General features: G+C 41.7%; 2 protein-coding genes across 8 annotated transcripts in view; one reads left to right on the top strand and one right to left on the bottom strand.

The window, feature by feature from the left end:
• Positions 1–64: 64 nt before the first annotated feature.
• LOC119125466 (phosphoribosyl pyrophosphate synthase-associated protein 2) lies at positions 65–6,235 on the bottom strand. The gene is made up of 11 exons (XM_037256030.1): positions 6,082–6,235; positions 4,476–4,636; positions 3,928–3,980; positions 3,554–3,620; positions 3,291–3,463; positions 3,055–3,170; positions 2,922–2,977; positions 2,279–2,427; positions 1,777–1,847; positions 1,552–1,698; positions 65–1,492 (listed from the first exon to the last, which is right to left on the bottom strand). The coding sequence occupies exons 2-11, from the start codon at positions 4,556–4,558 to the stop codon at positions 1,334–1,336; spliced, it is 1,074 nt and encodes a 357-aa protein (XP_037111925.1). The 5' UTR covers positions 4,559–4,636; positions 6,082–6,235; the 3' UTR covers positions 65–1,333.
• Positions 6,236–7,490: 1,255 nt separating this feature from the next.
• Positions 7,491–17,203, top strand: part of caskin1 (CASK interacting protein 1) — a 36,527-nt gene continuing 26,814 nt past the window's right edge. For 4 of the 7 annotated variants that reach the window (XM_037255802.1, XM_037255804.1, XM_037255803.1 and 1 more), the window contains exon 1: positions 7,492–8,191. In XM_037255802.1, the coding sequence (XP_037111697.1) occupies positions 8,104–8,191 (88 nt within the window). In that variant the 5' untranslated portion in view covers positions 7,492–8,103. Of the gene's footprint in view, positions 8,192–17,203 lie in introns of all 7 variants that reach the window. The other 3 variants (XM_037255800.1, XM_037255801.1, XM_037255806.1) reach the window with 2 other exon arrangements.

Here is a 17,203-nt window from a genome sequence, read left to right on the forward strand (position 1 = left end):
TTGAATTGAGCAAGGGTGTAGGAGCGGAGTACATTTGAGAATGACAAACGTGAACTGCACAGGGGAGTCTTTATTTCTTGTTTATTCAGTTAGTGCAGAAAATAAATACAAAACATTTTTTGGACCACAACTGGCAACGTGACAAAGACCAGCTTCAGTCAATTTATTTGCTAGAAAAACAGTGATAGCTTCCTAGCTTTGTGTTTCTTTACTGGAAATGAAGGACAAACGCAATGATGCCGTTGAATCAATTACTTTTCATTAGACTATCGATGAAAAGCGAATATTGACTTGGGTGGAGGATCAATTGATATGTGACGAAGGACACGTTGACTTCCATGTCATTCCAGGACATTGAACAGCTTTGTGGCATTGGAGATAATCAAACACATGGAGGTATTGAGGAGATAATGGCACAGTGTTAAATACATACACTTTTGTAGTCGTACTTCTGGAGCACATTACAAACAAGTATTTGTTATTTCCAGTTTATATTTATCAAATAGTAGATTTGACCCCACGTGTAGCTATTGCTACAGCAAACTTAATTGTCAATGCATCTAGCTGGAAGGAGTCATCATTAATGTCATGTATCAGCTAAAAACAAACTGACTAAAGGTCTTCAAATTCAAAGCAGCAGGACACGTCTCCGCCCGCAAAGCAAAACTAGTGGGAAACCTAGTTTGTAACAAGATGTGTGTTGAATGACTTGACTTATTTGGTGAAGGACTGTGTTTGTATTAGTGTGTTGCGAGTGTGCATTGGGGTACAATCTTTCTTTAAGGACATTCACTGATAATTATCCTGAAAACAACTCCTTTGCTAGAAATATGAGGCGGACCACCTAACTGAATCTTTGAGTGGATCTTATTAAACAAAACAACTTAAAAAAAAAAAACTACAATTTCATTATCGCTATTAGCCTTGAAACACTGAGGATTTGAAATTTTGACAAGCTTGCTCAGTTAAAAATATATAAAGCTAATAATAATCCGCTGCTTTGCGGGGAACTATAAATACTACAAACAATGTGGAGAAAGAAAACAATGCTAACAATTGGCATGATTTTGGAGATACAGGGGTGAGACTAATAAAAGAATTTTACTTGAGACAAGAAGGACAGTAGTGGACATGGAATCAGTGCGTGTTCAGACACGGGAAGAAAAGCATTACTTCATGAACAGGGCTATCAGTCATATGGACTACTCTGGAGATCTTTAAAAAAAAAAAACATGGAGGACATGAATGTATGGGCGTGTTTGTATTATGCGTATGCGTCTTTATACAGTGCACGCTTTGAGGTCTGACAAGGCAAATGGCATGTGTAGAACCTTCAGTCATCCACTCCGATGTTACGGAAAAGGTAGGACATGGACTCTCCGTTGTGGATGCGTCGGATGGCCTCCGACAGGATCATACTGATGTCCACCGTCTTGATCTTGGGACACTGGAGCTTCTGGAGTTCGTGAGGGATGGTGTTGGTCACCACAACCTTTGGGGGTGAACAAATGAGAGGGAGTGCAAACGAGGACAAAAGGGTGGTGAACGCACCACGTCGATGGCCGACTCCTCGATGAATCTGGGAGCGTCGCAGGAGAGGATGCCGTGCGTTGCCATGATGAAGATCTTGTAGGCTCCTCGTTCCTTCAGCGTCTCTGCCGCCGCGACAAAACTGTCGACGTCGTCGATGATGTCATCCTGTGGGGAGAGCAGGGGGGGTGTAAGACTGCCTTTTCCCGGTTACATCATCCCAAGAATGATGTATTCCTTTCGTACCACTATGATGGCGATGCGGCCGCCTACGTCTCCGACCACAGTGATGGGGGGCTTCTCCTTGGGAATCAACACTGGAAGTAATAAGGAAAGAAGGGGGGACTTCAATTGTACCGATTCCCTTAAATAGTAGCTAGGAAGGGGGCTTTATTTAGTTAACTGCAGAGTAGCAGGCTTTATTCTTTCATTTACATTTATTTCTAAAATTGGCTCATTAAAATGCATGTATGCATATTGTCGGTTTTAAAAATGAAATGTGGCCCTTGAGCACAATGTTTTGCCCCCCTCTAATCTACACTGATTTGTTTATCTGTCATACGGGGGTCCAAAGTTTCCCGACATACGAGTGTTCGAGGTTGAAAACAGGGCGCTATGAACTAGTCCATGGTCACATGACAAAAGGCACACTCAGTTATTACCGTTATTCATTCGTTTGTCTGCTAAGTGCAGTGTGAAAAGGGGCTGCGTGCTATTATAAGGAGGAGTATATATTTGGGGTTGTTACATGGTATCTCCATGCTTGGATGGATGGCTCCAGTGGTCTTGACGGTGGGTGGCGAGTGTCGCCCATCAACCTGGTCGGACTCCGCATCCTGAGCCTCGCCGTGGATCACGGCGATCCCGAGGCGCAGGCGCTCGGCGAACGACTGGGCCCTGCGTGCCGGGAAGAGACAAAAGTCTCCTTTCAATAAAGCCTGCGAATGTCCAGTTGGCAAGCGAAATGTACAAAAACACGTTGAATTTGATGGTTGCGCAAATGTGGGGCAGTAGAAAAAGAAGGAACACTAAGTTAAAAACTTGTTGGATATTGCCAATTTAGAGCAGTAAGTTTTGTTAGTTTTCTGCAAACAATTGTAATAACGACACTGTTTGACTAGTTTGTTTGTCCTTCGCAGTCGAGTACGTTTGGCGAACAATCAAGTCAAAATGTCAATATGTTTTTGTTGCCATTTTAAACAAAAGTAAATCCACAGAGACAGCCAAAGCAATACATGTTCGCACATCTTCAAATTAAATGAAAATGTCCTGCAATTGACTGGATTAGTGACCACTCCTGGGTGTGACCCCTGAACCTGAGGACAAGCAGCACAACAACAAAAAAAACAGAGCAGTGTTTTCTGTGTGCGGTTCAGAAAAGAGGAACCAACCGTTTGGCAGAAGCTGGTGATTTAGCCACAATCACAGCGTTCCTGTAGTCGGGGATCTAGCGGGCCAAAGTACATGAGGAAATGAGAAACATTTTGAAAATATTTTCAAGCCAAACAATTTGGCGCATTTTACCTCTTCTTGGATATACTGCAACAAGAAAGGTGAGGCTCTAAGGTTGTCTACTGGGATGTTAAAAAAGCCTTGAATCTCCTTCTGGTGGAGGTCCATGGTGATCAGGTGTGTAAGACCTAAACCCACATCACCAGTAATAATGGTTGGAATGCAATTCAAGTTCTGCCATTTTTTTGACAGTGTAAAAATCCTTTGCCGTTACTTGGACACTCCCCGACTGTGAAGTTCTTCCTCACCTGCTTTACACATCATGGAGGCAATAAGCTTGGAGACGATGGAGCCCCTCTTTCTCATTTTACATTGTTTACTGTAAGGGAAGTAGGGGAGGACGCCCGTGATGCTTTTGGCACAAGACGTCCTGCACGCATACACCAAGATCAGCATCTCCATAATGGTCGTGTTCACGTCTCTGGGCAAAAGACAGACGAGGATGGAGCATGCAAAAATGACATTAAAATTGAGAAAGAATGATGAAAGTAAGTGAAGAGTTCCTCCTTACTTGGACACGGTCTGAATCACAAAGACATCCTTCCCTCGCACGGACTCCTGGATTTGCACACGTGTTTCTATGCGAACAAAAGTGGACATGGGAAGAAGATAACAGCGAGGCCTCGAAAAATGAGTAGGCGCCGGCTCCCACGCAAACCGTGTGAAAATGCAGATGCGCCATCAAGTTTAGAACAAAAACATTTCATTCCCAGAGTCACATGGAAAACATTTAAGTCCTTTTTGATTAACTTCTTATTCCACAATTAATAGAGCACTTGCACAAAATCAATTTGAAATTGATTTAAAAACAACCACCAAAATGTCATCGTAATTATGTCAGTGTGTTTAATAGGTCTGCAAATGTGAGGAGGAACATCAGTTTACCTCGGTTGGCTTCCTGGTACACCTGCACCTTGCCAAGCTCCACACCTAATCGCCTGAAAGAGAAGAAGTACAGACGAGGTAGAAAATAAGGTACTAAATGATTGATAAATGTACGCAGTGTGATTTGTACTCCAAGCAAGCAAGAAGAAAAAGATCTAAATGTTAAAATCTTTCTTAGTTTTTTGCTATTTCTTTGTCTCATTTCGAAGGATCCTCCCATCCAACAAAAACAAATTTGATCCACCACAAAATTTAGCTAAATGAATGTCATTTCAAGATGCTCCTCTTCGGGAAAACTTGTCAAGTGAGCCTGCAGAATATTCATTTTGTGTGTACACAAAATAAGTACCGTACATCATATCAATGCCTCAACAGAGTTGTTTTATAAACATTCACAGACTGCGACGTCCTTCGGAGTGAAGTTTATTATAGCGAGTTTGGATAGAAATTGTTTCAAAAAGCTTCAAAGAATGTTCATTTGGGATCTTGAAGATTGGCAGCGGTCTGTCTCTAAATTGCGAGTGTGTGAAAATTGGTCCTGTACTCACTCTGCAATCCTCTTCCCCAACTCGCGGCTGGACGGGTGCGAGTTGGCGGTGAAGATAACCAGGCCGCCCTTGGTGTGGTTCATGTCGCTTGGGTTTTGGCCGCTACTCTCCACACACTCAGGAAGAGGATCCCTGGGCACCCACGCTGCGCTGAGCCCTTCCTACGTTACGTGACAGAGGGTGGAGTAAAATGTTAACGTTAGACAAACGAATGCTGCAGCTCTGATGAAACAGTCAACAACCTGGAGGGCTGCGGTACAAACTTTATTGACACGGTTCGCTGTACCAAAATTACTTTCTTTGGATAGAGACATTTCAGTACTCTCCAATACAGAGTACCGATAATTATGCCGTAACGCCTACTCGCCCTAGTATTATGGGGAGTTTAAAAAAACAAAACAAAGCCTGAGCCAATATGATTGCAGAAATGTGCACACCCTCATACTGGGGATTCAGAGTTAACCAGTCACATTCAAACTGTTCAATTGGGTTCAGTTTGCAACTTTTTGCCACATTTTAGGAACCCTGCAGAAATGCCAATGTTTGCTATGTGCAAAAACACTCGGGAATTAATATATGGCTTTTTATGTGGGGGAGTGGCTGACTCGTGCTGGACATGCAAGTGCGGTACAGTTTTAGCCACGCCCCCAAAAGGTCAGAAACAAAGAAATCGTTACAAAGTTAATAAGTAGAACTCCGCAATTCAGAACCACACAATTCTCAGTCTTTTCACGTTTTCAGTAGTTAAATTCAACGATGCAAACTGTATTTAGAAATAAATCGGTGATTTCACTTTATAATGGATATAAATAAAGCTAAGAAGGCTCTTTAAGACTTCATTAAAAGTAGCTATCTTTCACCAAATCTTGAACAACAGCAATAAAATTGCAATTTGTTATAAATGCTGGTCTGAAAGTGTTTCAATTGGTTACAAGCAAGCTACAACGAATAATAAAAGGTCAGAAATATGGAGGAATATTTTATCAGACGATTGTAGGTAACAAAACTGCTTTGGAAAAAAAAATACACCCTTCGGCTATGTATTATATATGGAACCACGCGAGCCAAGCATGCCAAAAGTAACAGTAGACTGGTGGATAACACGATAAAGAATGTTTTCGCGGTTGGTCTTGACTGCTTTCCAGTACACGAGGCTCTTTTTATTTATAAAACCACACATGCACACACTAAATAAACTACGCGACAGTGAAAGACAAAGATCGGGTTGTCCTGCAGATCTGGTGAGGTCTTGTGCTTGTCTCGTGCACGAAAATTACTCCTCTTAATTCATTATCACAGGCACGACATTAGCTTCTCGGTGACACTAAGCTAGCTGCATAGCAACCGCCTTTTACCGTTTACATTATACGTTTACTTCCTTAGGCAAAGCGGATTAAGCTATGTAGGTCAAATTTGTTTTAAAGACTTAAGTCGAATGATTCTAAATCAAACTTAGAGTCACGCAACAACACTGACTAAGGCCAAACACGCGCGAGAAATAATGAAGCCATCAAAGATCCTGAATGCACCATCGGATTTCCATTTGTCGTGCACGTATCATTGTAGTAACTGTGAACATGAAACAAAGCACAATTCAACTTCTTACCAGTTTGAGTCGGGTTCGTTTCGTCTTTTTGTGTCCAACGGGGTTTGATTGTTCAAGCCCCTCCAGCCCTTTTCAACCTACCTCCTCCTTATTCCATATGTTTGTGCGAACGATGAGCAGTTTGAGAGCACGAACAAGTGCTGAGGATGCATTCAGGTAAACTCGTAAACAAAAGAGTCACTCTCCGGCATCCGACTGAAATATACAACAAATTGTATTGCATTTTTATTCGAAATATAATAATAGCCATTATCATTGCAATATAATACAAATAATAATCATCCTTGTAACTAATATATATTTCAATTATTTATTGACCTGCTACGTACTGAATGTGTCTGCGAGATATGACGTTTTTGAGAAGCTAAAATAGGCAACGATGACCTAGCTACCTATCGTTGATTTAAGTTGTCATAAATCATATTTTTAACCTCTTTAGTTGGTCGAAAGGTGCGTGTTGCATAAATGGCCGCTTGAGGGCAGTATACTACAAGAAATATCCACATTCTTTTCGGACATTTATAAACCATAACATCGGAGAAAACGGGCGTTAAACCATCCATAGATTAAACACGAATAGTTTAATTACTATATCATCGTGTGGGCCCCTATTGATGCGCGTAATGTGTAAACATCCAATCCATCCATTTATTGTAATGACGAGATCATGTCATCTCCAGAATTTGGTGTTGGTAGGGGCGCTTGACCAATAAACAGAATCACGAATTGTGTGTCTAAGCTACTACACTTGCTTGTGCAATTCATGTCGTGCAGCACAGCCTTTAGAATTAAGCTGCCATTTTCTAAAGCTGATAGTAATGAGTCAAAATGGATAAAGCACCGTGATTGTGAGTTACATTAACAGGGAGAAATATATACATGCGGTCTTTGCAAGCGTACCAATTGCTACTTTTTTTTTTTCCTTACATAACTTGCTCGATGCGGGGGAGGTAGACAACAGTAACCATGCACTGCTTACTGCCCACTGTTTGAACGCACGCACAAGTAAAAAGTATGTTGCATCAACACTACTCGGGCAAGTGAAATGTATCCCAAACGTTACTTGATGGAATGTAACGGAGTAAATATAGCGCGTTACTACCTCCTCTGGGTTGAAACTAAACGAAAACAAAACATCTTGAGTTGTGCGCGGTTTTTCTGCACTGAAAACTGCTTAGACGCATGCTCAGCGTTCACTTGGTGCATAGTATAAAGAAAATAGAAGCCATGAAATAAAGTCAGTAGGAAAACCCATTTTGCGACTGCTCCGCCCCCTTGTTGCAGCACTACTCGCGAGCACAGCAGCGCCACGAGCTGGCCCAGCTGTGGGGTGCGTGGACTCCCCACACCACCACCACCACCACCACCTTTCCCCAATGTTCCCCTCCCCATACAAGCCCTCACACAGTCAGTCAGTCTCTCTCTCCTTTCTCTCACTACTCCTGCCCCCACGCGCGGGGAAAACATTACCAAATCCGAGAGCGCACGCGGAACGATGGCTGCAGCTGCAGCAACCGTGGATCGTATTTTCCACGCAGAGCAGCGCGTCGCTTGACACGGAGCACTTTCATTGCAGTTTCCACGCGTCAACCGCTGCGATGCAGTCAATTGCGATATACAAATAACGACGAAGGCCACCGCTGGTTTTGCAGTCGGACAACCGCTCGTCTCCTTTTCTGGGGAGGGAGCCTTGGATCTTCCACCTCGCGAAGGCAGCTGCTCCACGCATCTCTCGGAGCTGCACCTAGCAAAGGAGGAGGGGGGTGGGAGTACGATAGCATCCCTCCATCGCAACGCATCGCACCCCTCCCTTTCCCCCCCTTATTCTTATTCTGCCCTGTCTCATACCATCATACACCAAAGCTCCAGGGGTCTCGTCTAGCCGGGGACCAAGAAAGGGGGAGGAGGAGGTGGGAGGGAGGGAGGGAGGCTGGTTGTGGCGCACTCTCCGCGTGGGAAGGCCGGACTGAAGCGCCCCTCTCTCGGAGGATGTTGCGGGAGTAGCACGTCTCAGAGTGGAAGATGGGGAAGGACCAGGAGTTGCTGCAGGCGGTGAAGACCGAAGACCTGCTCACCGTGCAGAAGCTGCTGCAAAGGCCAGGGAAAGCAAGTAAGAAATCCCATTTTAGTTTGAATTCATATACAATCCTTTCACTTCTATTGCGGGTGTGCCTCAATGGCTATTGGATTGTATGCATCAGATGTTGAGCATCGAGAGCTTGAGTGTGAATGTAATGCAGCAGAAATGGGGTGGGTGGGGGTGCATGGGATTGCTTTGACCCTTGTCTTGCAAATGACAGCTTCAGGCTTTTGACGACTGATTTGTTGTGTATCAAGGAATGGAGATGGAAACAATAGACTCTCCTTCCTGTATGACCCTGCTCCATGTTGATTATTTTCTGCAGGCGCTAGAGCACTTAAGCATCCAGGAATATTCCACGTCCACATCCCACTCTAATGTGTGGGCAACAGAGAGAGCATGTCATGTAGATCAGTGATTCCCAATCAGCAATGTGCAATGAGTGATCACCAGGTGTACTGTTGGAAATGATCCAATTTCATTTTATTGGTTTAAAAATTCATTTTTTAGTTTTTTTTTAAATTATAAATAATATTTTACATCAAATTTCAAGGACAGTAACATTCTTACAGTCAAAAAAATTAAAGACATATAGTGCAACAAGGGTATCGACAGTATATTCGTAATATGGACCTAAACGTTTGTTAAGAAGCTCCCACTTTATATCATTTTTTATTTATTTCCACCATATACCCCGCTCATGAGCATTTTTCACCAATTTCCTGTTTAGGTCTATAAGTCTTCTGGCCAAAAACAAAGTGGGCAAAAGCAGCTCGGTAATAATGACCGTGGAGCTGCGAGTCTCAGACAAACAAGCCAGGCGGTTTAACGTCAGTGCGACGTTAACACTAACCTGTTTGTCATCAGGCATTAAACATGAAACTCACAGGGCAGCTGCGCTTGTGTGGCGCAGCATCCTATCTATTGCATATGGAGGCTACAGTCATGTGTGTGAGCAGAGGTTCTGCTGCAAGTCATTTGCTCCTACACAGGCCAGACATAGTGTCTCCATCCACGCTTACGCACACACCTGGCACCATCTGGAGAGCCATCGTCAGTTTGCTGCCACTCAGCCTGCCCTCTGCACCACATGAGGTCGTGACCATGTGCATGCGTGTGATGTGAGGTCAGTGTTTGTTGATGCTCTCTTTCAATGTTTGTGCGCCATGGGTGGCGGCGGCTCGAGCTTTGTTACGTGGAGAACAAGCATGCACACGGAAGCCCCTTGATAGCATGTCTTTTTCTTCTTTCTCTCTCGCCCATCTTTGTGTGTTGATATGCGAAGCTGGCAGAGGAGGGGAGCAGATGATTGCATCCACGCCACTGCACATTCACAAAGGAGCAGGCAGGCAGGCAGAGTGGAAGGATTCACATGCTGTCAAAGGGAGTCAGCGCAGTGTTAACTGTGCTCTGGCGGGCGGGCGGCTGCTGCTACGCGCCTCGGGGAGAGAAATATGATCAAACTGCAGCTTTGTGGATGTCATCTCTAGCCACGCTTTGTCCTTTAGTGGTCATCGCTGTAAAATATTACGGCTGGAAACCAATCGCACGAGATGTTTATTTGCATTCGAGAGAGGAAAATCGAGGCGGTAACTCAAAGGCCAGCTTTTTTTTTTTCTATTCTTGCGATCCTATCCATCCTGTTCTTCCGATCTGACTCGGCGAAGGATGGGAGACACCATCTCATTTATCTTAATATATATATTGAATTCAGATGCTGACAGTCAGGGGCCAGATTGAGATGGATTGCTCTTGTTAAAAAATATACAAAAATGTAACTCTAATCATAAGAGATCACTTAATTTGCCACTTAACGATGTGGACTTGGTTTACCAAGTGCCCAGATGAGGTCAGAGGAATACCTGCATGAACAAGTTGTTCCACAATTTGATTTGTTTGTCTTCCGGTCTTATCTCAAGCTTATAATGGTAGGATTCATCAAACATGGCCCAGTGCAAGCGTCTCCATATTTAGTGGTTGCTAAGCTACCGAACAGGAAGTAGCCTGCTGCTTTTTTTATTTTTTATTTTATTATTAGTATTTTTTTTTTAGCCTGCTGCTTTTCCCCACCGATTTGAAAGTAAAGTTGATTATAATGAGGAGAAGGCGACTTGATACAAATCATTTAAACAAATGTTTATTTATTTATTTATTTATTTTTTCCTTCATGGCAGTTCTATTGATCATAGAATTCTTTTTTTTTTTTTTTTTTTTTTTTTTTGCACATGTCTGAGTTCCATATATTTAGCTCCAAAACATCATCAGTCACTCCTGCTGCTGCTGACTGCCCAAAGTGATTGAATTACATAACAGATGGGGAGAAAGATGGAGAAGTTTTTTTTTTTTTTTGGTAATAAATTTGCTCTAATGAAAATAAGAAATGTCAGGAGAAGAAATAATGAAAAGAATGAGTCAGTGCCTAATTGAATGTTTTTATTGAAGGGACCGTAAGTAATGGCAAGGTAAATTTCGAAATGGATGAAAGGTGGAACAAGCTGATGGTAACAGATGGCGTAGCTAAATGGCATCTTTGAAACCGCTCTGTTCTTCTATTACTCAACTACTGTGCACACTGCGAGCTTCTCTGTCTACTCATCTGCACAATGCACTGTACCAAAAATAACATTCTAGTTTAATGGGTCATTGGCAAGTTCAAGGAGAAGGAAAGCACAAGAGAGGTGACGAAATTGGAAAGATGAAGGGACGTAAAACACGTTCCACGGTGGCTCTTCAAACTTTTTTTTTTAATTGTGCGGGCAATATTTTCAGCAATTTTATTAAGCCATCATGAAGGCAAATCCAAACAAAAAAAGGCTACAAGGGAAGGATGAGTTCTTTTTTTCCCCCCTAGGTTTAATTTTACCTTCCAAAATAATCATCTGGTCTGGCAGTGGCTTGCTTCCATTATCCAGATGAGCAATGTGAATGTAATCTTGAGTTCCAGAAAAGATATATTTTTTTTTTCCGACTGCTTCGCTTTGTGGCTTACTGTACACGTGCATGCATGCAGCACAACAGTGTGAATATTCTCTTCTTTGAGGATTTCATGATTGCCACTTAAAGCTGACATTTAGCCAAGATAAGGGAGCATTAGCTTGTTTCAAGTGCGTACAGTATATTGCATATATGGTACCAACAGCCGCCTTGGGTTAACACATTAGCTTTGATCACTGCAGTAGGTGTGTATTACTTGAGGCTAGTCTTGTCGTTTGAAGCTAATTGGCCAATGGCGCCAACGAACGGGATTAGCCCAGCCAATGAGCATCGTTGTTTATGTTCTGGCTGATGTTGTTTACGGCTGTGCAACACATGCAGAACATGTGTTTTGGGCTCGGATTGGTTTTGCACGCTGCGTGGATGTTAGGAGTACATGCCAAATTTCATATCTTACCTTTCTGCACGGTTCTTTCGTCATTGTTCCTCTTATAGCATTGAAGGGTGTTGATTTATTCAGTTGCAGAGAGTAGCAGGTGTCTGCGAGGGGAAAGGTGTTTATTGGTTTTAGTGCGAAAATGCTTAAAAATAGCAATTTCTCCCTTTAATGATTTGTTGGATCAAACCTTTGATTCGTCGAAGGACATGACTGGTTCATTTCGAATGATGCGATCTGAAACGTGGTTTAAAATCGATTGAGTAACTTTTTTAGCCCAATATTTGACCAATGTGAACTGTGATTCATTTTGTGTCTTGAATAAGAGTCACGTAAAATGAATTTTGGGGGAAGTATGGAAAAAAACAGAAATAACCATATAAGCAGAAATGTACGCACTTGTACAATTCCACACTTCAGAGATCCAACTTTGTGTCGACAAGCAATAAAAAGTCCATTTTCCATATGGCCCCCTTTAAAGGAAACATCAGCCATTTTGCTCCAAATGAAAACACTTCTCAAGAGTCTCTTTCATGCTTTGGGTTGTCCTGCAAATGAGCTCTGCTAACCACACCCACCTCAAGTGTGTGTGTGTGTGTGTGTGTGTGTGTGTGTGTGTGTGTGTGTGTGTGTGTGTGTGTGTGTGTGTGTGTGTGTGTGTGTGTGTGTGTGTGTGTGCCAACACAAGTACAGCTCTGTGTTGGTTACTACCACTACTGCAGGTTTTGGGGTGAATCCAGATATTACCTTCTAAGAAAGAACCCATGTAGGTCACGTGACCTCAGCTTTCACTTGGTGCTATTGTAAATGTGAGATTGACTGTGCTGGAAATTGTTTGATCAGATATTCCAACTCAGCATGGTGGGATGGAGTCACATACTTTGGCCTTCAGATGTGTGTGTTTGGGTAAGGGATTACATGATAATCTGACAACACGGATTAGTACATCAGATCTTCAGGTCTACTGGCTACAGTCTCTTAGAATATGTTCAAATGCATCATACATTTTATAGTCTGTCTGTCTGGAGCACCACCTCCTCTTCTATTTGTTCACATTTCATTCCATCAATCCAACCTTCTGGACTTCCTGCTATCCTTTTCATCTGTGTATCCGTATCAGCCGTCCTTTTTGTCCTCCTCCCTGATCCCTTCGAATGTCGCTCCTATCCTCTTTGCCTTTGTGAGCTCTCATCTTTCATCCCGTCTGGTTTGACTCATGATTTATTATAACATGATGTCATGAATAATTATGGTTGTGTAATCAAGGAAGCTCATGTGATTTATCAAGGGGCTATGTTTTTAGTTATCATAGAATCATCATCAGTGCTAAGGTAAAAAGTCCAATATTTATTTATAATATTTGAAAAATATTGTTTTCTGCACTACTTTTAAACTCATTGACAATCTTTATCTGTTGTTTTGAAAAATATTTCATTGCTTATTCCTTCTAGCAAGTCTGCTGGCTGACCTACTTTATTAACTTAAAAGCTATTACATGCCTCATACATAGGCAGTAAAAACATTACAAACAAACAGAACGTTGTCCGGCGTAAAATCATGATTTACAGAGAAACACATAAGACTCGAATTACTAGAGACGGGGTAGACAGTTGCAACAGATACAACTACAATCAGGCTGTTGTTCTCAATGTAACTCTACCACACACACATCCACACACACACACACACACACACACACACACACTCACACACTTCTTCAGCAATAGCCCAAAGCTTTCCACTGCTTAGGGTGTGTGAATAGGCCACGTACAAAGGGGCATTTAGCAAGTTGACAAGCCGGAGTGAGCGAAAAAAGTTGGGTGCTTGGCTTCAAGGACTTCAGTGTGTTATTTTAAATCAACTAAAGATCAGTGAAAGTCCACTTCCTTAACAATGCTGCATATTGTAATGGAAATGTGTTCCAGCCCAATTATAATTCCGAATATAACTTCAATGAACTCATGATTCAAACTCGGAATCACAATGAATGTCTGTCTATTAAATCAGATTAGATTTCAAAACCATAAACAAAAAAAAATAGCTGCATGGTTTAATGTGTATGCATGCAGATTTAAAAATCGGCATTTTGCGCCGTTGTGGGTGTGAACACAGCTGACTTCATTGGCTGCCAGTCAAAGTGATGAGGAGACTTGCACCAGTATAAAAATCATAAAACGACAGAGCCCATCCTTTCTTTGTTAAATACTCATTAGTGGTACTACATGGTTAAAAAAAAAAAAATCAATCTTAATATTTAATGCCATTTACATGGCAGAAGAGTGTGTTACCGTTTAGTGTGCAGGGCCGCTTCCGATTGTTTTTCTCCCTGAGCAATCGAACAGAAATAGCTTTATGTTTGTCATAAAACAAAAAGAATAGATCCGCATTCAAATCTCAGCAAACATGCACCCACACACACACACCTGACATTTCCACCTTGATAGGGGGGGGCCCCCATCATGTGCATCAAAGCCTTCCCACATTCAGTCTCGCTTCCTCTCCTGTGCTTAATCACTCTCTCACATTTCGATTTTTACATCCTACACTTTTGCAGGGCTTCTTTTGCAACCAAAGAAGTCAAGCTATTTTTGTATCCCAGTATTGCATATACTGCACTAAATCGTCTGTTGGATTGCTCCCGTTTTTGTTCATTCTCAGGTACCCACAATTAAAGTTAAAAAAAATTGTTTTTTATGATTTTGACCAGAAAATCATCACACTGCCTTTTTTTTTTTTTTTTTGCACAAGCATCACATGTTCACACATGCGCTGTGCAGGCAGCCTGGTTCATGAGCTATATCTGGCGTCAGATGTGAGCGTCCCGCTGCTGGATTCAACCCTCTGACACTTCGGGGACCGTTGATGTCATTGTCACGTGCACTTGAATGTGCGTGTGTTTGAAACCATTTCTTTTTCCTATTAGAGAAAAACTTTCCTTACTACACCTTCATCTGAGAACATTTTTGCTCTTTGAGTCACACAAAAACATTTATTCCTGCTTGGTCTCCACTTTTTCATTCCTTTTGCAAGTATTACACAGGAGAAAATGTTCTTTTTCCTCATTCTGCATAAAAACAGTGACTTGCTTGATCATGCGGAACTACTACTACTAGTAGCATATCCATATATTCTTGTTTAAATCTAATATGTTGCTTTAAACACACAAACAGAACACGCAATATTTCAATTGCTCCTGGAAAAAAACGGAAACGTGACACCATTGTCACTAAACGGCAACAATGTCTTTGCTGATAAACATATCAACAAAGTTAAGTGTCCGTCATAACAGTAGCACCGTTATCAGTCGCCTCTAGACCAAACTGTCGTCAGAAATTAGTGTTATCGCAGATGCTAAGGTACAGCTGATAAGTGCTGTGCAATCTCTCACTTTAGTTGTGCGTGTAAAGAAAAAGGACAAAGAGAGTGAAGAGAGCCACTATACAAGAAAAAAAGAAATGGGAATTCACTGGCCGGCAGGCAAGGAGGAAATAAGAGGATGATGGAGAAAGCAGTGAAATGGGAGTACAGATGGGAAAGACTCGGGGAGAAGGAAGAGAGGTGTGCCGGAAGAAAGAAAAGAGAATAAAAGATGTCCAGGCAGATAGAGCTTGAAAGCGATGGACCCAGTCGCGGAGGATGCTTGTGTGAGCTGGGGATAATCACGATGAGTCATGCCTTGGGACAATGTGGCCCACTGGAGAAAAACATTACTGACAGTCCCAGGCATCCAAAAGGCCTTCTGGAGCTTCTCGTAATCTGTTTGGAGTCATCAGGGAGACAAAGGCCCTACAGACTGTTAGAGGTCAACAGAGGTAGTGCTAGTAGCATAGCATGATGCACTTGCAAGTTGCTATGATTTAGTATGGTTTATTCTCCTATTTGGCCAATTATAAACTCACCTGCTGTTATGTAGTCATCCGACTATTTTTAGTACATTATGTGGTTGATACGGATCCAGAATGTCAAATTTTAATAAGGCAACTGGGAATTGATTTTGAACGGCGGAGATGTCTTTTGAGGTTGGTTGGCCGAAGTCCCTCATTAGCGATGTTGAGGATGGCAGTGGAGTTTTACAGCTGTACAGTGACTTTTAGGCCCGAATAGCCGGACTCCTGCAGTTTTACAACCCTTTTAAGACTGCTAGATGATGTCTTCAAAGGCTTGCTTACTGCTGGTAGTGAACCATTTAGTTGCATAAACTTTACTTTAAAAGAGATCCCCTTGTATTATTAACTATTATGAATTATTCATAAGGTCAGGGCTGCATGAAAGTATTTAATATAATTAGTGCTTACTGGTATTCATTGATGGATTAAAAATTGTTTCTTGCTGGGATTTGGGAGTTTGGAATCAGGCTGTTTCTCTTCAGAGAAGCACCAAACAAAGAAATGCTGATGACGTCATTGGTAAAAAATTCATTGGGAAATTGTTTGTTAGAATAGGATGATTTTTCAAAAGCTATTTTATGACACGCAAACAGAGAAATCTGGTTCTCATTTGCCCACGTCACTGTCTAAAGTTTGCAAAGCAAGGTTCCGCTGAGATAAGGATGAGAAGTTCTTGTTTGTTCTGGTGTTATGTCCTGCAGCATGGTGGCGTGTGATTCGAATCCAGAGCTGACTTATTCTTGGCTGTGATGGCTGACAGTGTTCTGGCAAATTTGTCACTTCTATCTCCCTTTTTTTCCCCTTCCTTTCACTCAAGTGACCATAGCCTATGTTTTCATGTCCCTTACCCCAGTTCTCTCTTCCCATTATTGTTTTGACAATTTACATTTTTTCAATTTTTTTTTTTTTTTTTTAAACTGTTGCCTGATAATGTTTGTGTGTGTTTGTGTATGTTCATGTGTTTGTAATTGCTCGGCAGTAATCACAGGGTTCTCCTGAGGTCAATTGTCACACTCAGCATAACAAAGTCAGCACAAGTGTAGAATTGAATTGAAATTGAAATTAAACAGACATCACCTTCCTAAAATAATGGCCCAAGTCATTCGTTGTTGTTTTTTTATCAGAAAACACAAAAACCTGAACCAAATTCTAAAAATGTTTTTTGTTTGTCAAAATATGGCCATTATTTTCCACCAATAATTGTTTACATGCTGAATAAAACATACATTTTATGCAGTTTCGAACACAGCCATCCATCCATCCATCCATTTTTTTGTATATTTCAGTCTTGCGTTGATTTTAAAATTTGTAAAAATACACCTTCTCACATCTTTATCTTCTCTCGAATGATGGATGTTTTCCGGACTTTGATCTTCCCGTGTTTAGTCCCGACATTGGCACAGTCTGCACTGCAGCACACAGCTTAATCTGACGAAAATGAGATTCTCTCAAGGCAATACACATCGGCTTAGCTGTACTCAACACCGTTGGATTTTCTTGGGTGTGTTTGGATATATTTACTGAGCAGTAAGGTCATCTTGCTACCTACAGCCCAACTTTTAATATCTAACCTAGCATGTCTAACAGCAAGGATATTACATTTAGATCAGCAGTATAAATGGCAATATCCCAAAAATCCTTTTCCTCATGCCATGTGTCTTTTACAGTATGTAGACGAAAGACAACATAAATTTTTAATACTCTTTTTATAATCTTTGTTTGTGCTACAAATACTGTGTAATGTGCATTTTGCTGCCGTCTCTCAGGGCCGAGCAAAAGACCCCA

This window comes from Syngnathus acus, chromosome 8 (assembly GCF_901709675.1).
Source record: "Syngnathus acus chromosome 8, fSynAcu1.2, whole genome shotgun sequence".
In the NCBI taxonomy this organism is placed as follows: Eukaryota; Metazoa; Chordata; class Actinopteri; order Syngnathiformes; family Syngnathidae; genus Syngnathus; species Syngnathus acus.